The 26,614-nt window shown below is 40.9% G+C and overlaps 2 protein-coding genes across 5 annotated transcripts in view; one reads left to right on the top strand and one right to left on the bottom strand.

The window, feature by feature from the left end:
• Positions 1–7,261, bottom strand: part of KIF15 (kinesin family member 15) — an 81,038-nt gene extending 73,777 nt beyond the window's left edge. For 2 of the 4 annotated variants that reach the window (XM_061586527.1, XM_061586528.1), the window contains exons 1-3: positions 6,862–7,243; positions 3,233–3,257; positions 2,643–2,829 (exon numbers count right to left, since the gene is read on the bottom strand). In XM_061586527.1, the coding sequence (XP_061442511.1) occupies positions 2,643–2,829; positions 3,233–3,257; positions 6,862–6,880 (231 nt within the window). In that variant the 5' untranslated portion in view covers positions 6,881–7,243. Of the gene's footprint in view, positions 1–2,642; positions 2,830–3,232; positions 3,258–6,721; positions 6,823–6,861 lie in introns of those variants that run through there. The other 2 variants (XM_061586529.1, XM_061586531.1) reach the window with 2 other exon arrangements.
• Positions 7,030–26,282, top strand: KIAA1143 (KIAA1143 ortholog). The gene is made up of 3 exons (XM_061586532.1): positions 7,030–7,255; positions 15,952–16,099; positions 24,763–26,282. The coding sequence occupies exons 1-3, from the start codon at positions 7,148–7,150 to the stop codon at positions 24,966–24,968; spliced, it is 462 nt and encodes a 153-aa protein (XP_061442516.1). The 5' UTR covers positions 7,030–7,147; the 3' UTR covers positions 24,969–26,282.
• The last annotated feature ends 332 nt before the right edge of the window (positions 26,283–26,614 follow it).

Below are 26,614 nucleotides of genomic sequence, written 5' to 3'. Positions count from 1 at the left end.
GACTCCTGACGGCATTGCTCTCAGCTTCTTCAACACTCTCAAACCCCCTCACCACATTAAGATGTGCATCCTAAAGGGGGAATACTTTGTATGGTAGACCATTAAATACTAGTCAGGCATCTGAAGGATGCTGTTTGAAAGTAGGGCACTCTTTTTCGAATGGCTTAGATTTTTTTTTTAGTTATTTTACTTTGGAGGTGGCAAGAACAATGATACATCATATTCATGTGGATTTTCTTGCAGAATACTGCAAGGCTCTATCTTGTCACCACTTCTATAAACTTTACTGGGAAAAATAATGCAAAGATGTGAAATGAGATGTACCATTAGCTGTGGCTGTGATGTCAGAATGGGGATTGTACCCTGCCTCCAGAAAAGAAAGACACCCACAAGCTGCAATGGGGAAAGTGGGCACACAGCTGTATACCTGGTGGGTTTGAGGGGTGAAGTTCCACCTATGCTACTATATGCACAGATGGACTGGATCAGCAAATAAAATGTATGCAATGTTTTCAATATCTTTATTTATTAAATTTAGAAAGCTGCACATCACATACCAAGAATATAATGTCACATCAGAAGTGTACAGTAGCTTTATAACAGGGGCAGGGAACCTTTTTGATTCCACAGTCCAGATCCTTATCAGGACCAGCCTCGCAGGCCAAATTTGACAGGTTTTGGGGACCGTTCACTTGTCAATCACACAACATCTTTATGATCTCACATGATTCACAGGTGGTTTGTCCTGCCCACCTGTCAAAACGCCTTGTGGGGGTTCCCAAGTGCCCACTGCCACTGATGGAAAATGAAGAAGGAAGCCTGGAATATAATATGCAGGCGGTCTTTGCTAATTTCCCAGCAGGCGCAGGAAGGGGGAGTCAAAGGGGAAAAATAATTCTTCCTTTTGGGTCCACCAACCCCTGCAAGGAAGAAAATGCCAGCTTTCTTCTCCCACTTATCCCAGCTGTGGTGGCAGAGGGAGGGGTGGAACCAAGGGGAGAAAGAATTCTTTCCTTCATCCTGCTGCTGCCACTGTCACCACTGCGGTGAGAGAAGTAAGCCTACATTTTAAAATGCAGGCTATCTTCCGTCGCTTACTTTAGTGATGGCAGCGGCGGCAGTGGGAGCACGGGGAGAAGGAAGCAGAGAATTATTTCTCCGCTGCTGCTGGGAAAGCGCACTGGGAGGGAGAAGTGGTTTCTATTGAATAGAAACCACTTCCCCCTCTTTCAAGGTGTGCTTCTACCACCCATCAGCTGATGGGAGGTTGGGAGTGGGCTTTGTTATGGCAAAGGAGCAATCGGGGGGCCACTTTAAGCTCCGACTTTATATTTGAAGCCCTGCCTGATCCACCCTCACACCTGGGGAGCCAAAAAGGGAGGTTTGGGTGGCCTGCAGTTGGTCCACAGGCTAGAAATTCCCCACCCCTGCTTTATAGCCAGGTTGAGGGCAGCCAGAAGTACTTTAGATAAACTCAGGAATGTGTACTTGATTCTGCCTATATAAAACTCAATTTTTAAAAAAAATCAGGTTTCCTGCCACTCCCCTTCTCTCTTATCATCTGACCCCAACAGCACAAATTTATGCACATCTATTCAGAAGTCAGTCCTATTAAGTTCAATGGGACGTACTCCCAGGTACATGTACATAGGACTGCAGTCTGGTAGCAGTTTTACAGGCTTGTGAGATTCATGCATTCACTGGCGATCACTCGTGGCCAAGTAAGATTGCCTTCCAAGATAAGGTCTTTAACAGTGGGTCCGTAAATGACTGTGGAGCCAATTCTGGACCCACACAGCCTCCCACAATGAGGACATAGATTTCCAGATGGAAGCGATGAGGATTTGTTTGACGTGCCTTCCGCTTAGCTCGTTTGTCCTGTTCGCCCTATATTCGTGCTTCTTCAAAGTCCACAGCACCTTTGATAACAGCCGACCTCCATTTGGGACGTTCATGGGCCAAGACTTCCCAGTTGTTGATGTTCATGTTACATTTGTTTAGATTCACTTTAAGAACATCTTTAAACCTCTTTTGCTGTCCACCAACGTTCCATTTTCCATCTTTAAGTTGGGAGTAAAGTAGTTGCTTTGGAAGATGGTGATTAGGCATTCAAATAACATGGCGGGTCCAGCGAAGTTGATGTTGAAGGATCATTGTTTCAACACTGGTAGTCTTTGCTTTTTCCAAAATGCTAACATTAGTCCGTCTGTCTTCCCAAGAAATTTGCAGAATTTTCCGGAAACAGCGTTGGTGGAATCTTTCAAGAAGTTGGGAGTTGCGTTTATAGATGGTCCATGTTTCACAGGCATACAGTAAGGTCGGTAGTACAATGGCTTGGAAATAAGCATTTTGGTCTCCCTGCGAATATCCCAATCCTCGAACACTCTACGCTTCATTTGGGAGAATGCGGCACTCACAGAGCTCAGACGATGTTGAATTTCAGCACCAATCTCAGCTTTTACAGAGAGATGACTGCCGAGAATTTAAGTTCAATGTGGACAGTGCAATGTAAATTATTTTCTAATACAAATGAGGAGAGCATGGTCAAAGAAGAAACTGTACCTGTTCTTAATATTTTAAAAAATTAAGTACAAATACTTTAAAGACTAAAAATTTTCCTATTGGCATCTCTGGTAAATTACCTGGGTTGTGTTCACATCTGCCACATGATCAAAGGTAAAGATCTTAGGTTCAGGCTTTGAATGCAGACGGATAGTGTTTGATGAAAGAACAGATAAACATAAGCCGTTGTCCCCGTTAGCAAGCACAGTTCCTTCTTCTGAAGGAGGACGCACCCTCACATAGACCTTGATAGCATCACCTTCAGCACTGCAAGCAAGCAACAGCTACATCAGTATTCTAGTAAAGAACTATCACATGTTTATAAAGTTGTTCTATTTTTGCTTAGTATTTTTGACGTAGTATCCAGTCACAGGTAGGTAAACGTATTTCTCTTAAGTTACACTGTACATGTAATTGTTATGGAAATGTTATTTTTTAACATATACCCCAAATGATATGCTAACAGGTGTCCAGTCTTCTAAATCTCTGACTTCTGCCACAGTGAGATTGATTCATCTGATTTTGTTATAGGTTGAAAGGCAACCTCTCACACCTTTCTCTTACTTATTTTGGAATAGTCAGTTAGGATCAGATTGTAAACCTCTTGATGGGGCAACAAAGTCACCTAATCAGATATTTAATTCATACCCACGTTTTAATAGATACTTACCTAGAGGCCGCTAATACCATGTCACCTAAAAAATGAAAGTGAGAAAATGTATATAAGTAGGGACAAAAATACCTTTACCATTGTCAAAGACTTGTCCCCCTGGGGTTCCTGGTCCTTAGTTCTCCAAGGGGGGTCCTTTGCTTCTGAGAACAGTCCCACTTTTCTGGGTCTCTGCTTCTCAGGCAAAACTCTCTCTCCTTCAGAAGTAATTATTCCTAGTAGTGCCGCCACCACCCTTCTTCCCGGTTCCTTTCTGTGATGGAAGGGGCCTCAGAGGCCAATGTGAATTCCAAGGGATTAACCCTAATTAATAAAATGTAATAGGTAACGTCCAGCGACCAAGGACTAGATTTAGAATCCTTAGTTCCAATCCAATACACACCATTTATACAAAGATAATCTATTTAAGAGTGAATGAGTTGGTATTTACAATAGAGAGCAGCGGCTTGTTTCCTTCAAGCTAAACACCCTCAGACGGGTTACATCAGGTACACTGGCATGACAAAGGGGGAGAGGTTCAATACAGACAAAGGAATACAAGAAAAGTCTTATCTAAGCTAAGATCCTATACTTACTGCAGAGTAAAGCCCGAAAGGCTTTCTCTGTCACATTTCAGCGAGTCCCGGTAGATGGAAAATAGGGAACTGAACTTGGAAGATTATCCTTCCTTTTTTATGGGGTTTAACCATCAACAAGGAGGGGGGAAAGCAAACAGCCATATCCTGCCCCTGCAGGGGATCTACTCCTTTGAAGTCTTTGAAGACAAGGGAGCTAGACAGCATCACCCAGGGGTCCTGATCTACAACACCCCCTCTTCCTGATTTTTAATCCCAGGAAGCTGATACGGGATAACAGCTAGGGATTAGTTGCATCCCCTTGCAAGGTCGCAAAATGACACAGAGCTGCAGATCTTCCCCAGTAGGGAGTCCTATGGAATCATAGGCACCCAGAATTCTCTCTGGCTGACCCATTTCAGCTTGACCAAAGTTAGCTATTCTTGACAACCATCTGAAGCAGTGATTGCCAACAGCTGGCCATGATGCACATATAAACCAAACACCTTGGCTTGCCAAGGTCGGGTGCCCACACTCTGAAAAACTTGGAAGGTGGGCATGTGAGACAAGATGGACTGTTGTGCCTTGGGTTGTCTTTCCCCAATCTGAAGAATTATTAAAACCATGCAAGTTCCATTGAGGCAGCCATGTTAGTCTGTAGCAAAAAACAACACAGTATAGAGGCCTGCAGCACTTGAAAGGCTAATAACGAATCTATTATGCCGTATGTTTTTGCAGAGTAGTGTCCATTTTTTAGATGTTTTTAATACATGCAACAAATGATGTCAACAGTAAAAATGGAAGAATACTTTAATTTCAGAAAAAGGTAAAAATTGGGTTTATACATAACAATCGTACAAAAAACCTTGTGAATGGAATATTTTATTTAAAATGTTAAGGGAAAGGGCCTCAGCTCAGTGGCAGAACATCTGCTTTGCATGCAGATCCTTGGTTCAATCCTCAGAATCTCCAGATAGGGTTGGTAGGGGCCTCTGTCTAAAACCTTGGAAATCCACTGCCAGTCAGTATACACAGTACTGAGCTAGGTGGACCAATGGCCTGACTCAGTGTAAGGAACCTTTCCATGTTTAAGCAGACACATCACATTAAGCCAAATCATGGCTTAGTGCATACATGTGAGAATGCTCACACCCCTGGGAGTGGACAATCCACAAGCTGTAAAACAGAAGACAAACCTTGGTAATAGCTCAAGGTTTGTCTGGAGAGAGCTAAATCGTGACCTCAGGTGTGAATAACATGCTAAGCACAGCTCAGCACAGTAGCAGAATGACTGAGGAGGAGCAAAGTGGCCACCATCTACTCCCTGGAGTCTGCATACTTGGGCATTGATGCTAAGCCGTGGCCTGGCTTAATGTGACACATGAACCAGGCTATAGAGATGAATCAGTCTTATTTCCCAGAAAGTGTGCTTAGAATTATTCCACTTTTGCTTTAAGATATGGTGTAGATGAACAATAATTTTTATTGCATGTGCATTCATATTGGTGAAACTACTTGACTGCATGAAGCACGTGCATTTCCAATATCAGAACAATACAAAAGTCCTTCCTGGCAGGGGGAGAAACATGTTAACCATTGTATTTGTACAAACTGTAACAATGTTTTTAATTACTAATATTTTACCAAAATGTCATTTCTTAATAGCACAATCCGATCCATGTGTACCCAGAAGTAAGTCCCATTGAGTTTAACAAGGTTTACTCCTGATAAGTTATTTTTATCCTATTAAAGTTAAGATTGCACTAAGCAATTTGCAAAATAAAAATTAGGATAAAGTATCCTACTATTTTAAAAAGACTCTAAAGCAACACAAGGAGGGTAAAGAGTAGAGATGGCCTGGAAAAAAAACCAATTTAACCCCCCCCCAATTAAAACATGTTGGACTATGATATGTGAAAGAGTATACAAGCTTGTTTCAATCCTGGCAAACCTTTAATTTTTAGAAATACACGATAAATATGATGACAAATATGAAAAATCAGCAGAAACTGATAGCTCATTTCATGTAGTATTGCATTAGCCTTAGTTTTCTCCCTTACTTTTCTCAGATCTTTTTATGGAAATGAGTGCTTTATGTCTGCTTGACGGGGGGGGGAACTAGAGGAGACATAATCATTTCCAGAATTCATAACTTCTTTTACTGTAACACTGATGGTTAAGAATTGTTTTTTGCCTCATAAACTGGCAAAATCAAAGAGATACTAGGTTCTTTACAGTTTAGCAGCTTGTAGCTCCATTTGCAACACAAAAATTAAAATTCTAAAAAGTAATTATTGTCTGAATAAACTGTACGGCAATGGTAAACCCCCTCTGAATACCGCTTACCATGAAACCCCTATTCATAAGGTCTCCATAAGTCGGAATCGACTTGAAGGCAGTCCATTTCCATTTCCTTTTCATTATACCAAGCATGATAATTTGTATATAGGCAGATGAGGAGGGAAGTTTAATTATTTATAAGCAGCTAACCAATACATTGTGTCGTTTAAAAACACACACACAGTAACAACAAAACACAACACACGCTCTATACCACATCAACAAGTAGAGGAGAATTGTATTTTTTACGTCAAACACAACGTTCCTGCTTGTGGAAAACGTTAAAGAAAGATTGCAGTCCAGCAGGGAGCATCCTGCTATCATGCTTTCCTCTTCACTTACCCCCCCCCGCAAAGCAGCATTCAAAAATGTGATTCTCAGCCCATTTAGCCCGAAGTGGTACTCTCCATACAACCACTTCGGAACTTTCCCGTGCATTCATGTGTGGATCCAGCCCAATTCCCATGGTGTTTCTTGAATTTTGATCGTCTGTCTACGTTTTCCCGGCAGTTTCACTGGAAGTCATACTTTGAAAAAGTTACACAGCCATTTTTTAAAAAAGGCTTTTAAATTTAATACAGAGTTGCCATCCAACCTTCTAGGTGCTGTTTCAAGACAAAACCCAGCCGACAAGACCCCGGGGCTGCTTCAGCGGCTCTAAAAGGCGCTCAGTGACCTCGCGGTTAAGAACGGGGCCTCCCTCCTATTTCAGTTTCCCATTCTCGCTTTTCTTACCTTTCGTCCCTAGAGCCATTCCCTGTCACGACCCCCACCCCCTTCGTTGGGGTCTAAGACCCCTGCTTAAAATGGCGCCCTGTTTGAATTTGGCGCTACGGAAGTCGTTGTCACTGCGGTGAAGCCACCGAGGGAGCACCCATTCAGGGGGCGGGAAAAGACTCGGCTGAGGGCAATTGCTATCACGTGACATGGGGAAAAACCTGACACGGGCGCGTAGGTGTGACGCGCCGTCATTTCGCTCCCGTTTGTTGTTTCTTTGTCCTAGACTTCTACCTCCTCCACCATGAGCAAAAGGAACCAGGTTTCGTACGTGCGGCCAGCTGAGCCCGCCTTCCTGACCCGCTTCAAGGAGCGAGTCGGCTACCGGGAAGGGCCTACTGTGGACACCAAGGTAACGTCGCCAAACTTCCGCCCTTCCCACTTCGTAGCCCCGCCCTCGCCCCTTCCCTTGGAAGACTTTTCTGCTCGGCTCTCGGGCATGAGACGAAGGAGCCGCAACAGCATGTAAGGAATGCTATGGAAATACCACCCCCCCCTTCCGATTTAAGGTGGCTGACTTTCTCTGCCAGGGCTTCTATGGTGTGAAGAGATGACAGAAGCGGCAGGCCTTGGCCCATTAGTGGGAAAGATCCAAAAATAATGGTAGAGTAATGCCTTTATTGGGGTCAAATAAAAGATCGCAAGGAAGTGATCTTAAAGACAAACTGCAGACAAGGCCTTTTCCATCTTCTCTTACAACGAAATAAGGTAAAAGTAGGATCTAGTAAACAAAAAACGAGTCAAAGCCTAGTTGGGAAAATCCATAGACCCAGGTAATAGCGGTGCCACCATGGCACAAAAATACAAGGCATGGATCATCATGACGTGTAAAAGAGATCTTCTCAAAACAGTAATCAAATCAGACATCATATCCATACTTACACATTGCACCTTAAAAATCATAGATCATGTAGTTCACAGCACCTCTGTAGCACAGAAACACTGATCTGAGGCATGGATCATCTGCATTTTTACATGGGATGCCATGAAAAACATTGAATCACAGGTCACAGCCTTGCCTGTTGATTGCAAATCATGGCTTAAGGGCACAAGAACATGGATTCTTAGGGATCCTATAGATTTTTACATGAGATGCCAACAAAACTTATCCAGTCACTGAACACAACTGTGCCTATGGATTGTCATATAAAAACGACAGACCTAGTACTTTGCAGTGACTCCATGGTAGAGGCATGGATGTTTACAGGGGTTGCTGCCAGATACCATACTGTTTATAGTGTGTTTAGTTGTAGTCTCAAATGGGATCTGTGATTTCATGCGGTTCTTTGGCAACATTCCCATGAGGAGTCGTACTTCAGATTCATGTTTTTGTGCCATGATCGCACCAGCAAGCACTGCATTTATGATTCTTACAGTGCAGTCTGTGGACATTGGATATGATTCCTAATTTGTTCTGGGGAAAATCAGTGTAAAACTCATGCGTATTTATGGGGATCCATGTCTCCAATCCATATTTTTGCACATGATGGAACCTCAAAATAAAATGGATCCTCCTGATCAGGAGAGAGACCTCGGGGTTGTAGTGGACAGCACGATGAAAATGTCGACCCAGTGTGCGGCAGCTGTGAAAAAGGCAAATTCCATGCTAAGGATTAGGAAAGGTATTGAAAATAAAACAGCCAATGTTATAATGCCGTTGTATAAATCTATGGTGCGGCCGCATTTGGAATACCGTGTACAGTTTTGGTCGCCTCATTTCAAAAAGGATATAGAGTTGGAAAAGGTTCAGAAGAGGGCAACCAGAATGATCAAGGGGATGGAGCGACTCCCTTATGAGGAAAGGTTGCAGTATTTGGGGCTTTTTAGTTTAGAGAAAAGGCGGGTCAGAGGAGACATGGTAGAAGTGTACAAAATTATGCATGGCATTGAGAAAGTGGATAGAGAAAAGTTCTTCTCCCTCTCATAATACTAGAACTCGTGGACATTCAAAGAAGCTGAATGTTGGAAGATTCAGGACAGACAAAAGGAAGTACTTCTTTACTCAGCGCATAGTTAAAACTATGGAATTTGCTCCCACAAGATGCAGTAATGGCCACCAGCTTGGATGGCTTTAAAAGAAGATTAGACAAATTCATGGAGGACAGGGCTATCAATGGCTACTAGCTGTGATGGCTGTGCTGTGCCACCCTAGTCAGAGGCAGCATGCTTCTGAAAACCAGTTGCCGGAAGCCTCAGGAGGGGAGAGTGTTCTTGCACTCGGGTCCTGCTTGTGGGCTTCCCCCAGGCACCTGGTTGGCCACTGTGAGAACAGGATGCTGGACTAGATGGGCCACTGGCCTGATCCAGCAGGCTCTTATGTTCCTGTGTACACAGGATCCCCCCCCCAAGCTACTATTTATTGCACCATAAAAATAAAAACAAAATCCTCCATGCCTGAGAGATCATGCCTCTTTGTAACAATCTTTCTCCCCCAACACATTGTTCTCTTCCCTGTCTTAACAGAGCATTCTGACTTTTCCCAAATCTTTCAGACCAAAGACATTTTGATTCTTTGGGTGCGTGAGTATGTGGGATCCATCAATGTATGTAAGAAAGAGATGGGGATAGTAAACTACCCCGTTACTTGCTGGCATATTTATTTATTTCCTGACATTTATATTCCAGCCTTCTTCCATCATGGGACCCAAGGCAGCATACATGAGGTTTCTATGCAGACATCCATCCAGGCCTGACCATACCCAGACCTGCTTAGTTTCAGCTAGGTAGTGGACTCATGTGCTTTCAGACCGTACCCTGGGACCAATTTTAGCACTGCAAGTGTTAAGTTGGAAATGTAAATTGAGATGGTGCAGAGTTGCCTATGGTTCTTTTGAGGTGTGAGCTGTGCATACACTTTAAGGAATCACATAAATACTTCACCATCTGCTAAACTCTGCAAATCCATTCAAGTAATACTACCAAAACACCCGTTTGGTTGTATGAATTGGTTCTAAATGGAAGAACAAGTAGACACTTTGGGATGGGCAGGCTTTGCTGAGCTAAATGAAAGTTGAAAAGTAACACTAATCAGTCCTGCTGATTTTTGTGGGACATATTCACAAATAGGGTTGCCAAGTTCTTGGCCTGAGACTGATCCTGTATCTTTAGGAGAAGAGAAAGTCAGCCAAGTGCAGGTGTTCTTCCACAAGATGGAAGTCTCCCTTCCTCCTCCACAACTTTTAAAGATACAGAAGACCTCTTGGTTGCCAGGCCCGGACTCCAAGAGGTCTTCTGTATCTTTAAAAGTTGTGGAGGAGGGAGGGAGAATTCCACCTTGTGTTTTTTCCCATTACAGTGTTGCAAGAACACCTGCACTTGGCTGACCTCTTCTAAAGATACAGGATCAGTCTCAGGCTATGGACCTGGCAACCCTATTCACAAGTGTATATTTTGGTTTAGGAAGAGGTCAGTTTGACTGGCAAAACTTTCTCAGTTCAGGGGCACTGAACAGTTTGCAGAACGGGGGGGACGGACGCTGGGCATGCAAGAAAGAAGGTGGGATGCAGAATAGGAGAGGAAGCTAAGGAACCATAAAGGCAGGACTGCTAAAGGGGAAGAGGAGAGAGCCAAGTAGCTTGCTAGAATGCAGAGAACCAAGGAAAAGATGGGAGGCAAAGGCTGAGGCAGCATTCAAGAGGCAGCTGGACAGCCATCTGTCGGGAATGCTCTGATTTGGGTTCCTGCATTGAGCAGGAGGTTGGACTTGATGGCCTTATAGGCCCCTTCCAACTCTACTATTCTATGATTCTATGAAGGGAAGTCAGAGGGGACGGAAATGTGGAGGGAGGTATAGAATTTGAGAAAGGAAGAGCTTGGTCACAATGACTGGTGTGCTACCTGTGCAGAAACAAACAGCAGAGGGAGTGCAAGCTGAACGGAATTAATCTTACTCCTAACACTTTGCAGCAGGAATGGCCACTTTGACCAGTTATGCTAAGCTTGCAGATGTGGTAATAGAAATGCCATTGCCAGTTTTTTGTAGTGGTATCGAACCTGTAATCTGTGTTTCTGTTGAAGAAGGCAGTTACAGCTGGGAAGTTTTTCCTAAAACACATCCTGAATTCCTGCAATTTGGTCCTAAACCCAGAGAAGCGCTAGATTTGCATGCCGAGCCAGGCTCTTTGCATCTCTTGACACAATAGCCCTTCAGCACTGTACCACCTGCTGTTTTTGAAAGAAGCAGGTGAAGACTGGGCTTTGAAAGTGATTTATGTGAGTGAGCCACAGTCCCAGAACAGATATGAAAAACCCCATGCTCATGCCAAGCCCCAGAATGCATGCAAATAAGCTTGCTGCATTGCATCTTTGTAGATCATTTTGTGCAAGGGTGTCATGCAAATTCATGCAGTATTCCATATTTTTTATATTTAGGTGACTGCTGAGGAAATTTGTGTTGGGAAGGCTTTCCTGGAAGTCATTTTATGGAATAATAATTTGTACAATGGTAGAAATGGTCTTACTGCCTTTAGTTTACTGAGCTTGTAGTCTTTTGTATTTTATATTTATGATATTTTATTGTACATCTGCAAATAAATAAAAATAGTTTTAAATAAATATTGGAGCCAAACCAGATGTGTGCGTGTCTATTAAACATATGCTTGCCCCTTTGGCTATAAAGCTTTGGTAGGGTTAACTTTTTAGACTTAAAAGGAGCATGTGGGAAGAGAGGAATGAAACTTGCCCCCCTTCTCAACCTTACTTTGCCATGCTACTCTGCTTTAAGTGTTTTTCTCCATGCCATTATTGGAGCCAGGATGAAGAAGGAGCAGCTTGAAGCAGCAGAGATAGCAAGGTAAGATGAGGGTGGGTGGGTTTAGTTTCCCCCCATCCCATCTCTTGGAGGCTTCTTTAAGTATAATAGTCACTCCACATCCCGCACAGTATAAGTAAACAAGCATACAGTTATCATTCCTGTCCCAAGACATGGTCTAAAAGACACAAATCATGCAGCAATCTTGCTGATGTTAACCATGTCTGGGTCTACTCATATAGGGGACCATCTGGGAACCCTGTACGTGCTGCCTTGAATTCCATGGTAGAAGAAAGGAAGGACAGAAAGTTAACTATCAAATACTCTTTTGTAAGTGGAACCTGCAACAAAATATTGGAGTGTAGTTTGTTCCTGTTCAGGGTCCAGCCTGCCAGCTATCTATGCCACTTTCCAGGAAGTCCCATTCCATTACCACCACCACCCCTGTTTTCTACATACACATCTGCTCCAACAGATAGTGTTCTGTGGCCCTTAGGTGTGCTCAGTCCTCACTGGGAAGTTTTGGCTCCCCACTCCATTTTCCCCCAAAGTATTTTTTGTACTTCAACAGATCTTGGGGTTCCCCAAATTTGCTGATTCCTTCCTCTTATGTATGGGGGATTAACATTTTGTCTGTGCAAAGACTCAGTGAACGAGTTCACCATTAGTGAATACGATGGTTTGAAAATGTTCAAAATGGTCCACCCATAGGGCCAAATGTTAATTATGTTACTGCAATTAATGTTTTTTTTTAAAAAAAGTGTAGATTTATTGCATTCATGCAATTAACATCCATCTGGTTTGGCCCTTAATCTGGAAGCCAGTGGAATATAGTAGTTGGAGTGCAGATTGTGGGAAATTCAGATTCAGATCAGCACTCAGCTGTGAAGCCCACTGAATGACTTTGCACAAGTCACTGGCTGTTTTACAGTGTCATTGTAAACAAGGGCTTATGACAGGAATGAGCCTAGCCTCCCTCTGGGTAAGTGTGCTGTCTCTCTGCTCTGCTTCTCCAACCCGTCTACAAGGAGGAGTTTAGAAGCTTTAATTTCCATTTTTGATTCATCGCAGCTTTTCTTGTCATCTGAACCCAACAAACTGAGGTTAGTCTTAACTATTGGTTTGTTTGAAACAAGCAAACGTCATACCATATGAAGTTCAGTTGCTTCAACAAACCACAGTTACGCTTAACTAAGATTTAGGGTTCAGAGTTTAGAAATGAAAGTTTCTTGTCTCTTCCTCATGACTATTGGAGGAGGAGACGGGAAAGAACAGCCTGTGAGCTGGGAAGGAGCTTCACAATGAATCATGTTTTATTGTGACATCTGAACGTACCCAATGTCTCAGCCTTGCCTATCGCACAGGTGTTGAGGCCAAAAAGATATTTTGAGCTGCACTCCAGAAATTCATCTTCTTTGATTGAACCCATTTTTCATACAACTTTCCTGAAACTTGGTGCCCGAGTCTAAATGTCACATCAAATTAGATCTAAGATGAACTTTTACTTCCTGTTCTACTGATACAGTTTTTTCAGTACAACTTCAGCAGTTAAGATGACATTGGCTTTTAACAAGTAAACTGTTATGTTTAAGAATCACTATAGCATCTCATTTCTTTTTAGTAAAATAATTTTTTTAAAAAAATTACAGATAGCAGCATGGGACATAATTTTATCAGTCAGGCCAGTTTTTAGCAAGTCTTCCAAAGGCACACTGGAAATGTATTATGAGAAGAGGACTGCAACCAATTAACTAATTATGTGATTAACATAACTTGCATTGTGAGCATAATTGTTGCCAAGCCACAACTGGTTGACCTAACTCACTTGTCCTAACTCATATGTAGCAGTTATTGATCCTTAACTGTGAAAAATGCAAGATTTGTTCCTTAGGGTAAAAAATCTTGGTGCATGGCTATAAAAATGAATTTTTAAAAATGAATTTCACCTTACTTTTCTCCTTGTTCCCAGTTAATTACACTGTCGGTTCTGACATTTTTTACACTTATCTTCATAGCCATGAAGATAAGAAGTTAGTGAGTGTTGTTTTAAATGGAAGTTGTATTTTTCAGAAGTTTATTAATATCTGTGAGCTGGAAAAAAAAGAAAAGTATGCTGCAGACTACATTTCCCCATCTTTCTCCTTCAGCATTAACATGAGACTGATCAGTTGTCTGGATCTGGGAATATTCAACATGTGGAGGAGGCGGGAGGGAGATCATTCATGCTGGTTCTTCCCCTAGTATACAGAACCTGCATGTGAAAAGCTGTACATGCAAGGGCTGTCTACACAATCTGCATTGGCACTTTTTCACGGTTCAGATTATGCTGAAGAACCTATGCCTATACAGCTTATATGAACACATGCTGTGGAGAGATTTGGATGAGTAGGTGGAGATCAGGCATAAACACCAGGTATCCCCATATTTGTTGGGCCAAACACAGCTGTTGACAAATGTTGTAGATTCTCCACCGTAAAATTTCATTTATTGGAGACCTGGGAGGGTTCTAAAGGTGTAAATTGGGGGCATTTGGGACTAGGGTATCCTATCTCAGGTAAGAAGAATTAATAGGGGGAGACCCATTCCAAATCAACATTTTGCCAAATTCTTTTCTAAGAATTAGAAGGGGGAGGAAAAAGAACATTTCCATTTGTCCCTAGTATCAACAATTCTCTGACAGTTTTATGCAGCGTTATGGAAACCAGTTTGTAGCTCTACATTTGATGTCACAGTGTTTGATTGTTTTCCTATTTTGCCTGTGCTGGTGAAATATTCTGGGGTTGCAGAAATGAGAAGCAGTATAAGACTTCAAGCTGGGTTGCTTTGCCTAGATAAAAAGCTGTCAGGTTTTGTATTTTAGATGCAAGCTGACTGACGAGTTGCACTTCATACAAATCTGAAAGTATTTGAGTTCTAAAATGTAAGCTGTCTTTGAATATAACAGATTCCCAGATCTAGACTGAATTCTAGAAAGACTGGATGGAATCTGATCAGTGTGCTTGTGCTCACAGAAAGCCTTTTGATTCAGCCAATTCCTCTGCTGATAAAAGAGGAAGGGAGATGGATTTTTGTCGGTTCCATCCTTTTCTGGAGGTAGGGATGTAAAAAAGGCATTGTTTTCCAATCCACCCCTTATCCAACACATGAAGCATTATTTCTGTTCTGCTGCGGCTTGGGTTCTGCAAACAAAAAACATTATTCAGCTCACTGTTTGCTGTAGCCAAATTTAATAACATGATTAATTATGTTATTGTTACCTTCCACACTATTCATTTTTTGTGTATGCATGTGGGAACGTCATGAATAATGTACAAAAAAAATAAATAACAACAGCTAATTGTGGTCTGGAAAAGAGTAACAGTGAATACAAATTTCATTTGCCTGTCTGATTTCCATTCCTGGTTGCAGATGGATATGGAAGCTGACAGAATTTTCAGTACTGTTTCCCATGTTGACGGAATTCTCTGACATTCCTATCTGTAGGATCCCCCAGTCCTGGGGCTGCAGAGGGGAGGGAGAATCAGCAAAAATCACCTTCCCCCTTCTTCTGTTACTGGAAGCATTGTCTAGATAGATCAAAAAGCCTTATATGAGTACAAGGGCACCAGCCGGATTTCACCCATTAATTCTAGCTGAAAGTAAGATGTTTGGGATATGCAACTATAAACAAGTGCTTTTAGCTGCAATCTTATACCAACTGAATGGGAATAACTTCAGAGTAAACATGGATAGTGCTACTACTGTCTTTATTCTGGTTTATCAGCAAAACCCGGAAAGGGTAGGTAGCTGTTTCTTCCATTTTACATCTGACAAATGAAATGAGCCTGGGAGGGTATAATCTGTCTACACACTGAGTCTATGGCAGAGGTGGGGATTGAATGCAGCTTCAAGTTCAAGTGACACTACTAGACTGCATTGGCTGTTCCTGCCTGTAAATTTTCTTTTCTTTTTTGTTAGCAAAGTATCGGTCCCTTAACTATGCATAATGCATGATTAAATGCATGCTTCGCCTCAAAGGAACATTTCTTAGAAGCATGCCAAATGATGTATAGGTATCAGGTGATACAGTTCTTATTCAAATACATTTACTATTTTTTAAAAAAGCCCTTCACACAGAAGAAGAGGATGACAGCCAATCTTCTTCCTGACATTCTATAATTTTATATTCTGTTGAGTGTTTTCCTTACCTAAAAGAACTGGTCAGATGCCAGTAAAGGAGTGGCAGCTTTCTTCCTCTTCCTTAAAGATTATTTCTGGGATGGCCATCTGAATAGTTTAGCTTTCCTCATTTCTTCTAGAAAGAGCAGCTGCCAGCTGCTGAGGATGATGACAGAAGTGACAATGAGGAAGAACAGCCACAGGTGATTGTATTGAAAAAAGGGGATCTGACTGCAGAAGAGGTGATGAAGATTAAAAAGGAGATTAAAGAGTCTTCCAAGGCCACAGGTACATTTGGAATATTAAGTTACTCCCCCCAATCCCAGGGTATGGTCTGAGGGCACATGAGGGTACCATCTTGCTGAAGCTAAGTAAGTCTGGGTCTGGTCAATGCCTGGATGGGAGACCTCCTGGGAGCCACTTCTATGCCACCTTGGGTTTCTTGGTGAAAGAAAGGCAGGATATAAATGTAAGATTAAAAAAAAAAAAGTGAACAGAGAGTAACTCCTGAAGGTGAACACTAGTACATTTTCTTAGGAGTCCTCATTTGGAATATTTAACATTCTTTACTAAGCAGAATGATTGTCTGTGTAAAGCAGCCCTCTAATTTGACAATTATTTTGGATATGATGCTTGTCAACCCCTTATTCTGCTTACTTGGATTCCTTATCGACCCTTGCCCTATCATTCACTTCACTGATCTTCCCTTACTGCCGCCGCTTTCCATTCCTCTGGTTGACGTTGCGCTCACTGCCTTTCTCCTTTCCATGTTGCAGCTGCTTCAGCTCTCTAGGGGATTCGTTTGGGTGTGCTTTCTCCCTCTTCTTTTCTCCCCCTCTCTAGCTTTCGGTGACATGAAAGGGATATGAGGTAGACGTTAGCAGCAAAAGGTCAGGAAAGCAGCAGAAGCCACCATGGCACAGGGACAGATCAATAGGCATACCAATATTCTAACTCAGTATAAGGCAATTCCTTTTATTATTATATATAACAATGTACATAAAGAAGCTATACAGGATTGAAAACGCACCCATGAGTTTGAAAATGGTGACATCAATTGCATTTCTTCAGAGGAAAAACTCCTAGCAGATCTCCTCTTATAGATCTCTTTAGCCACAATCTTTGATAAATATTTTCCTTTAACATTAATTTATTGGTGGAAGCTAAACCAGTTTCTTAAAAATAATAAAAAAGCTTAGTATGTTTATGTGCAGGTTTTTTTCATAAACATACAGTAATACCTCGCATTAACGTACTCAATGGGACCAGAGCGAGTACATAAACCGAAAATGTCCTTAAAGTGAAGCACTACCTTTTACAGGAAAACTTTTTTTTACCTCTCCTTCATGCGGAGCCTCAAAGCCCCGCGCTAAAGCCTCTGCTGCTGCTCTGCCGTGCCTCCCAGCTGATCGCCATCACGCCTCCCAGCTGATTTGCGGTGGCACGATTGCATCTATTTCCACCCCCACGCGCTAAAGCCTCTGCTGCTGCGCTGCGTTTCTGGAGATATACAGGCATATGGAGCATATATATATTTTAGCGAGGCGACGTTAAGCGGGGTATGCCTGTACTTGAATCCTAGAGAGAATTGCTATTCTGTCAAAGGTAATTTTTTCCAAAATAAAATTTCATAGAAGCAGAAAATAGTAATTGGTGTATAATGCCTTTTTCATTTATTCATTATAATTTCTGGAATTGATTTTTCTGATTCTTTTCTAGTGCATCTGGTCTCTGGGACATTGTAATGTATGCACAAGTCCAAAAATTTGGCAGCAAGTGCCCTTCTCATTCAAACGGTAGTATTATTCTAGTCTTGTTCAATTTGCTTAGCTTTTTCTTTCTTTCTCTCTCCCTCTTGTTTAGTTTTTTTTAAAGACAGATGCCACACATTATCTGCTAGGGCATCAAAGTACACTTTCTATGTCCTAAGTGCTGCTTTAGCACTTCGTGAGTTAGTGCTGACGTGTAGCTGATTGCCAGCCTTAGCGTGTTGCTGTTATTTCTATAACCTTGTGTACAACTTGACTTTCAACACTGGGAACATAGATGGGTTTTCAGTATTTATTTCATCACAATTAGACATCTTTAGTTGAATGATGGTTGAGGTCTGAAAATTGTAAGGTACTGTACTGGTAGAAATGGCTAGAATAAGTGGCTAGAGAAGCATGTACAGATGGTGCTGGAGAAAGCCAAAAGATCTTTCTAGGACAGTGGTTCCCAAACATTTTTCCCATGGACCCTTGAAAATTGCTGACCTCTTTATGTTTTTTCTGCCTGTGGTAGCAATGGTAATGCACTGTGCTGCATGCTGTATTATTTTAATTGAATTTTAATTGCTCCTTTTATTTCTTATATTGTATTTTATTGTATCACAATTTGCATTCCATAGAACTGAAATCCATCGAACTGAAATTGTAATAAAGTGCAAAAAAGAAATAAAACTACAATTAAAAATAAATAGGAATATTAAATGCAATGGATGTGTCATCTCCCATCATCAACCAGAAATCCACAGACATGCCGTGGACCACCTGAATGAAGCTCGCGATCCACTGGTGGTTCCAGATCAGAGTTTGGGAACCCCTGTTCTATGAGGTTTGCAGTTAAGCTATTCAGTGCCTGCCTTTAGTGAGTAAAGGTTACCTTGATGAGCCCTCAGCCCTGCTTTGAATATAGAGTTCAGTGGGGGGGTTTCTTCCTTTTTGAATTGTTAGAAGGGAAAGAATGCCCAGCACATAGCTGTGTTTAATATGGGACTCTATTATGGAGACACATAATGAGAAGACATGATTCACTAGAAAAGACAATAATGCTGGGAAAAACAGAAGGCAGTAGAAAAAGAGGAAGGCCAAACAAGAGATGGATTGATTCCATAAAGGAAGCCACAGACCTGAACTTACAAGATCTGAACAGGGTGGTTCACGACAGATGCTCTTGGAGGTCACTGATTCATGGGGACGCCATAAGTCGTAGTCGACTTGCAGGCACATAACAACAACAACATTATGGAGACCAAGAGATTGAATCCTTTCTCAGTCTTTATGTTCTGTAGAGCATTGTGAAATCTGAACATTATGTAGGCTCCATCTCCTTTGCAGTCTCACAGCAACCCTTTTGGAATAGACTGCTATGAGGGCTGCTTCACAAATTAGGTTTTTTAAGCATATCCCTAACAACATAATGTCTGTGTGCAGCAGGTGCATGTTTCTCAATGCATGGGCCAGGGAGCCAGGATTGACTGGGGCTCCCCACCATGTGTACATGAGGTGAAATATATGCATTTATTGGCATATAATTTAAACCTGCCCTGAATTGCTGAATAATTGTATCTGATCCTTAGTAACTTTTTATAATTACCCCCCCCAATATAATATTCATGTGAAAAACACACAGAAATGAAAATGACAATCCTGGAACTGAATGAGTGTTTGTATGTGTGTATATGGACCCTTTTTCCGCTCTGTAATCTGCCTATTTTAAGATAAGATTTATTTCTCTCTTGAAATTGTCTTAAAAGATTCAAAGCAGAGATTCAGGATATCTTTTAAATGACTACATTTGCAATCCAGAGTGCTGCCTGTGCATCAGCCATCATTTTGTCAGCATGTTTTAAAATGACATCTTCAGAAGGTGCACCCCCCCCCAAAAAATCTGCTCTTTAAAGTGCTGTTTTTTAAAAAGCAACACATTGATTTGGTGAGAGGTCCTTTTTGAAGAGGATGTGCTGCTCTTCTTCTAAAAAAGCTTGTTTCCACCATAGTCTCCCCACTTTTTTTCCATTTCAAAATGATTCATTACAGTTTGATAGTTCTGGGGACCACCCTGGGCTCCTTTGGGAAGAAGGGTGGGCTATAAATTAAATTAATAATATTTGAGCAGGCAAACTCTGGGGAAAGCTTGGGTGTGCGCAAAAGAAGGAAAGAACAGAAAAGGATGGGGTGCATCGACCTGTATGTTTGGAATCACAATTAGCTAACAGATCTACTGCTTGGGTAAATGTAGACTTTTGAATTCAAGGCCACATGGAGCCCATTTTAGTGACAGATGATTGTTGCACATGTACATTCACCTTCATGTAGTGAAGGGACCATTCCTAGGAGTGAAACCGGACAACACTTCCAGTTGGTACTGGCCCTGAGAGACCTGGCATGAGTTCAGGACCATAGCTAGCAATCCTACAGCTAAGGTGAGGGACAAGTTACCTCAGCACCAATTAGGAGCAACTACCAGGTCTTTATAGTTTAGCCAGGAGAGTATTCTGGAAGCTCCACTAGCACCACCACACCTGCCCGCAAAAGTGCTGCATCTGACTATTTTAAAGGGCTCACATCTTGTTCTGTACTAAGTGGCTCCTTCTCATGGATAACGATGAGAGCAGTGGTGACCTCGTTGAAAAATGCTTGCCAGGGCTTTCCTGCTTGTTGGAGGAGTCCAAGATCTGTGCCACAGAGTATAAGAGCAATGGTATTTCTCCAGGTTTTAGCAGATAGGATTCAGAATCCAAGGTGGAAGACTCTGTTTGGGAAGGACCAGGGAACAAGTCTGACTCTTCCTCTAAGCTGCTGCTGCTGGAGAACTGAGCCTCTGAAGGTTCTTGATCCAGGACCATGACAATGACACAAACAGTATTTATTTGAAAGGATTTATACTTGTCATTTATTTTGCATTGTCTCCAGTAACATTGGCAGTTATTTTTAAAGCATTTGTTTGCTTGTTTTCTGTCAAAGATACTCTTCTTGGGCAATCTTAATGTTTTAATGTTGTTATTAATGTCTTAACTTACGCTTCATTTTTGAAAAAAATTACAACATACTGGTCTATAACTGTTAGCTCAGTTTTAATGAAAAAATTCCTTTCAGAATCTTGTCATTGGCTTTTGTCAGGCTTCTAACACACACAGCATTTGTTTCTTTTATAAATCCCTCTCCAGACCTTTCCAGGATAGATAGCTCATCAGTTTCTGGAGGTTATTGGCCCAAGTATAAGTTGCAGTAGAAATTCATCACTCTTCTTGTATCTCAGAATGGCTGAAATGTATTTTGTTCTGAGCTAAAGAAAAGGTATCTCTTTTGCAGACCCTCACAAATCAAAGTTGCTTCCCTTCATCATGTTAGCTGAGTTGATTTAGGACTTCATCTTCTCTTTTTTCCTTCTTTCTCTAAACTGCTTGCATAAGACTTTACCTGTAGTCATTCCTTGCTGATTTATTTCTTAATTCATCACTGCTGACAATGTGGAGTGAGTCAAGGGCTCCCCAAAATTGGTTGGTGTTTGTGATTGAAAGGTTTTGGTCTTCCCGAGCCAGTGTATCCTATCATGGTTCCCTTGTCTCTGTCAGCTGGCAGTCTTTTTCTTTTGTAAATCAAAATGTCAGGGCCTGGTTTTGGGAAATGCTTTTTTAAAAACATTGTTATAACATCTTTTGGACTAGTCCCTCTTATTTCCACGTCATCTGAATGGCCCCATCTGCACTATACATGTAAAGGCGTATCATACCACTTTAAAGAGATATTGCTGTCTCTAAAGAATCCTGGGAACTGTAGTTTGTTAAGGGCGCTAAGAGTTGTATTCCCCTCACAGAGTTACAATTCCCAGAGTTTCCTGGGAAGAGATATTGATTGTTAAATTACTCAGGAAATGGTAGGTCTGTGAGGGGAATAGGGGTCTCCTAACAACTATCAACCCCCTTAACATACTACAGTTCCCAGGATTCTGTGGGGGAAGTCATATCTGTTTAAAGTGGTATGATACTGCTTTAAATGTATAGTGCAGATGGGGCCAAAGACAGACTCTATCTCAGTGCTGATTTAATTAACACGCTACCACATAATCCAGAGAAAATATCACCATCCCAAAATGATGCATAATCCTCTCAGTCATTGGAGGCCATCTGTTTGGCTTCTTCCATGATCATGAGCTTTGTTTCTTTTGAACCATCTTTTTTCTCATCACTTGCTTTTCCTGCCAGCCCTCAGCCAGCCACTTGCTCCCAACACTGGGAGAGGCCTCAGTGCTGGGTGTACTAGGCATTAATTTGGAGGGGGGGAATTGTGGCAAATTTAAATGGAGGCATCAGGTGAGGGGGACGCCTGGACTGATCCTTGGGCAGTAAGCCGCTAGAGATGAAATGAGACCTTGAATGGGAGGGCAAAGAGAGAACGCCAGCCCAGCTTGGTCTAGCTCTTCCTATTCTGCTTCATTTAATTGGAAAAGGTAGTGGCATACAGCAGAAATATAGAACAAATTCTTAACTTTGCTGTGCTGAGAGGTCTGAATGTTAAACTCTTTGAATACATAGCTGAGATGGGCTTGGGTCCTAGAACTGATTTTAGATAGTGTAATTATTGTGACTGGCATATGTTCTGTACTCTTCCTTATTCATATTTAATTTACCTTTGCACTGCTTTTCATGACAACCTTGATGAAAAAAGTACATCCATGGTTTAGTGTAAATCTCAAGATAGTGGTGGTATAAGGTCACAGAGTAAGTTATTAAATAAAGATCAATCAACCACAATGATTTTGACAAGTTTCTATTATAAAATTTATTTTTAAAACATTTTGCTACTTAGTTAAGAAACGTGTTGCCCAGTTAATGCTCTGCCATGTATACATCAAAATTGCAAGCCATTTCAGCATAAGGCTTTGCCTGTGATTCATGACACTTAACTTTTATACCTAGTAAAACAGTTTTGAGATGCTTCAGTCTTGCAGCTGATCTTCATCTCCCATATTGCCAGTCTCAGAAGTTTGTCTTTATAAACTCCCCCAAGCAACATTTACTAGCGTTCACACATTATATTATGATGTACCATGGTTACAATTCGTCAGTTGCTGCTTGTTATGCAACTACCATTTCTGTGTGGGGGCCACTTAAGTGAATAGCAGCTGCACAACTGGGTTTGGTGGGTTATACTCCTTTGACTCTACACAGTAGCACAGTTTAGATGTCCTGACCAAACCATGATTTGGCTGTTGTGAATGGGCTACATGATTATGCCCTCTATCCTCCCCTTATTTATTTATTTTTATTTATAAATATATTTGTATCCTGCTATTTCATCTTTAAAAAAACATAAAAGCAGTTTACAACAAATTAAAAAAACATACAATAAAAACCATTTAAAAAACATTTAAAAAAATCAACATGTGTACTCTTGATCCCCACCCTCATTTTCTGATCTATGGTAACTATAGCTTGTTGTGATATCTACATCGGGCAAATTATGGTACTGCAAACCAAAAGTAAAATGTTTTGAGCTGGATTTCTGCTTCTGCAACAACTGTAACTACAACAAACTAGGAAAACACAGGCAGAAGAGAGAGGGGGAAGAGGAAGCATGTGAGCCCAAAGTCCATTCATTATGGCCAAACCATGGTTTGGCTGTGACATCTGAACTGGGCCAGTGTGACCAGCAGTTTTTTTAAAATAATATTTTTATTAGAAATTTTGTAATACATAAAACAGGAGACAAAATGAATGTAAAGAGGACATTATACAAAGAAATTAACATAACAAAATTAGACAAAAAAGAATGTATGGAGGATAATTATACAAATATATTCAAAAAAAGAAGGCATATCACCCTATTTAGTAAATGGATTTATTCTTTGTGTTATATCACACACTTCAATATAATAATCAGGTAAAATTAAAATTTCCATATATTTATAATATAATAAGATAAAACAAGGGAATGCAAGTTAACCCAGCATTCCCCTCCAAAGGGAGGAGTGAGTTAAAGGGAGATTCCAGTCGTGATCCTCGGCAGACACAAATTGTATACAGCAGAAGCATTTTTCATAAAACATATTTTTCTTAGTTGGATCGTTCCTTCTTCTTAGTTGCCTAGTTAGTTTTTCCATTAATGCTATTATCCAGATTTGATTATACCACTCTTCAGACAAATTGCAACTGATTTGTTTCCAATTCCACACAATGACAATACAGGGCTTAATAAAAAGAAATTAATAAGTCTTTAAAAAGTACTGTGGTATTGTCTTCAACAAAAATTGATAAGAGAGCCTTAAGAAGATCCAGGACCAGAGTCTGACCAGTGATGAGTTTTATTTCATAAAATACTTAGTCCAAAATTCTTTGATCACTGGACACGTCCACCTGACCAGCAGTATGTTGATTTTCAGAAAATATTAGGAAACATTGAATCCTTACCAGACAATTTGCCCCAGCAGTTTTTACCAAATAAAGCCATAGTTCAGAGTATTATCCTGGAAAAATTCAGGAAACTTTCTAGTGTAAGGACATTTTTGCTTTAAATTAAGTATGCGCTTACCTACTACATTAGATTTGAAAATACTTTGTCATGTTTGTCAGTTTCCTTAAAATAGTTATATCAAATTTCTTTTGCTCTTGCTGATTTTGAAAAATGGTGATCCAGGGCTTACATTTATGACATTTTAGAAATTTTATTACAGTGGCTCAAGTTAACTGATTACATTGGCAGCACATCACTGGGACAACCTGACCTTATTATTTTTGTATTGTTTTGTTGTGTATATATGTTGTAAACCATTTTGATTTTTTAATGAATAATGGTATATGTTAATAAATAAAAAAATGAAATTATGACTTCCACCCAGTATAGTGCAGTTATCCCATGATTATTTTACTGTAAGGCAGAAATGAGATGGAGTATCTAGACAAATTAATATTCTATTCTGAGAAACACAGGAGGATGCCTTATACTGAGTTAGACCATTGGCCCAACTATCTTAGTATTGTCCACCCTGACTAGCAGTGGCTCTCCAGGATTTCATACAGGAGTCTTTCTCAGACTTACTTACCGCAGATAAGACTTGCTTCCAAAGCATGTGCACTACTATTGAGCTACAGGACATCTTCCCCAGGACACTTGAGATAGCTAGCAGGGTCATCATAGTCTGGGAAAGTGGGAGAGTGTGCATAAAGAACTATTGCATTGTTACCCTAGATGAAGAAGCTGATCCTGGAGATGAAAAGATTGTGTTTAGGAAGCCTCCCAAGCGTTCATCAGAAGAGAAATACTCTGGTTTGACTGCCACATCAAGTAAGAAGAGAAAAGAGACAAAGAAGATTTCTCCAACCTCCCCAAAAACAGCTAAGCAAGTGAAAAATATTAGCTTGCTTTCATTTGGCGAAGATGATAGTGATGATTAGGAGCAGATTTGGATTTATACGCAGCTTTACTTTATAGGCAAAAAGTTAAGCTGAGTGCATCATGGAAGCAGACACATTATAAGCAGACTTATTTTTAATTTGAATGCACATCTATAGTTGTGAAAGGTCTTTGAACAAAGCCCTGCCAAGATAAAATCCTGACAAGTATCAGTTTAATATTCCACATAATGACACAGGGCATGGAATCTTTATGGATGCACATAAACATTTTCAGAGGAATTTTATCTGCCAAACATTTCCGCTTTTTTGTTTCCCCAAGAACATCATTGTCAAAAGATGGCACCCATATGTACATGTTTACTGAATTACACCTGATTACACTAACATAGGAATGTAAGGTCTGCTTACTGTGGACTAAAAATGTATAATGTTGCTCTTACAAAGCTTTCTGTTGTATCTCTAAGGACTGAAATAATTGCTGGGATTCTGATCACACTGAGCATATTGATTTCAAAAGAGTAACCCTGCCGCAGAGTGTCCTTTAGTGGAAAAATATTTGGAAGTTCAGTGTGTTCTGTAACCAAGAATGGATTGTGTGTCACTACAAAACACGTTGCAGGATTAACAATCTAAAGCTTCATCAAGGAGCTGATCTGAAGTTGCTGTGTGCAACAGCTGTTTTTAGTATAGCTGATATTTTAATGCCACTATTGAATAGCTTTGTTAAATTATTTTCTGTTTATTTCAGTTTTTGCTCACTGTTCTGAAAATAAAACTGTTTTCTACCAGTCTCTGTCTTAAGCTTTCTTAACAGTATGTTCCCATATTATAAATGATTATCCTTTAAACTGGAACATAACAGAGGCCCTAAACATATGGAGACTGAAAAGACCCCAATGAATGGATTATCCAGTCTAACTCTGAGTCTTAAGAAAGGATATCCTATTTCTAAAGCATTCAAGACAGATGCTTATCTATAGCCCTCTCTGCTTTGAGGGGTTTTTCCTGTCTAACTTATTTCTTGTACGGCCTCACATCATTTCTGATAGCTGAGTGCACAAACTATGGTCATGCCATTGAGTTTTATTCTATCCCGCCACTACTTCCTTCCCCCATTGGCTCCTTGACAGAAGTTGAACACGGCATCTCTTTTGGAGCAGACTGTGAAACTGTTCAGCATGGTCAACTACTGCCTGTGGAGAGGAAGCCCTCCAGAGAGGAATAGAAGGGGTCATTGCCCAGTTTTAGAGTTGTGGACCTTCAGCAGGCTTCTCCTGGAGACACTATTCAGAAAGATATCTATGATGGGCATCTTCCCATATGGGATTTGTGCGTGCATTTTTGCATGTATCCAGCACAGCTCTGAATCCTAACCTGTCCTTCATGGGCGTATTTTTTAGCATAACCTGCCCAGAGCTCTATAAATTAGTTGGGCTGGATTGACAAATGTCATAGCTACCAACCAGTTAAAAAAAACACCTGTAAGCAAGGAGAATATAGCACTTTTTTGTTGGAAGATGGATGATGGCACTCAAAGGACTAAGCCTCTACGATTCCTGAACAGACATGTTGGGCAAACCCTGGTTCAGAAAACAAATGCCAACATGCTTGTCTAAGCTAAAACAACAATAAAATATAGAGTGCCCTTCATCCTTGCGCACACTCTAATTTGGAAGAAATGCAGT

Source organism: Rhineura floridana, chromosome 10 (assembly GCF_030035675.1).
Source record: "Rhineura floridana isolate rRhiFlo1 chromosome 10, rRhiFlo1.hap2, whole genome shotgun sequence".
NCBI classification, from domain to species: Eukaryota; Metazoa; Chordata; class Lepidosauria; order Squamata; family Rhineuridae; genus Rhineura; species Rhineura floridana.
This window is presented reverse-complemented; position numbering and strand designations above follow the sequence as displayed.

Bases quoted from the DNA above. Each gene is read 5' to 3' on its own strand.
- KIAA1143 (XM_061586532.1), top strand. From the start codon at position 7,148: ATGAGCAAAAGGAACCAGGTTTCGTACGTGCGGCCAGCTGAGCCCGCC. The intron at 7,256-15,951 runs GTAACGTCGCCA...CATTTCTTCTAG, and splicing joins GGCCTACTGTGGACACCAAG to AAAGAGCAGCTGCCAGCTGC. The intron at 16,100-24,762 runs GTACATTTGGAA...TTGTTACCCTAG, and splicing joins AGAGTCTTCCAAGGCCACAG to ATGAAGAAGCTGATCCTGGA.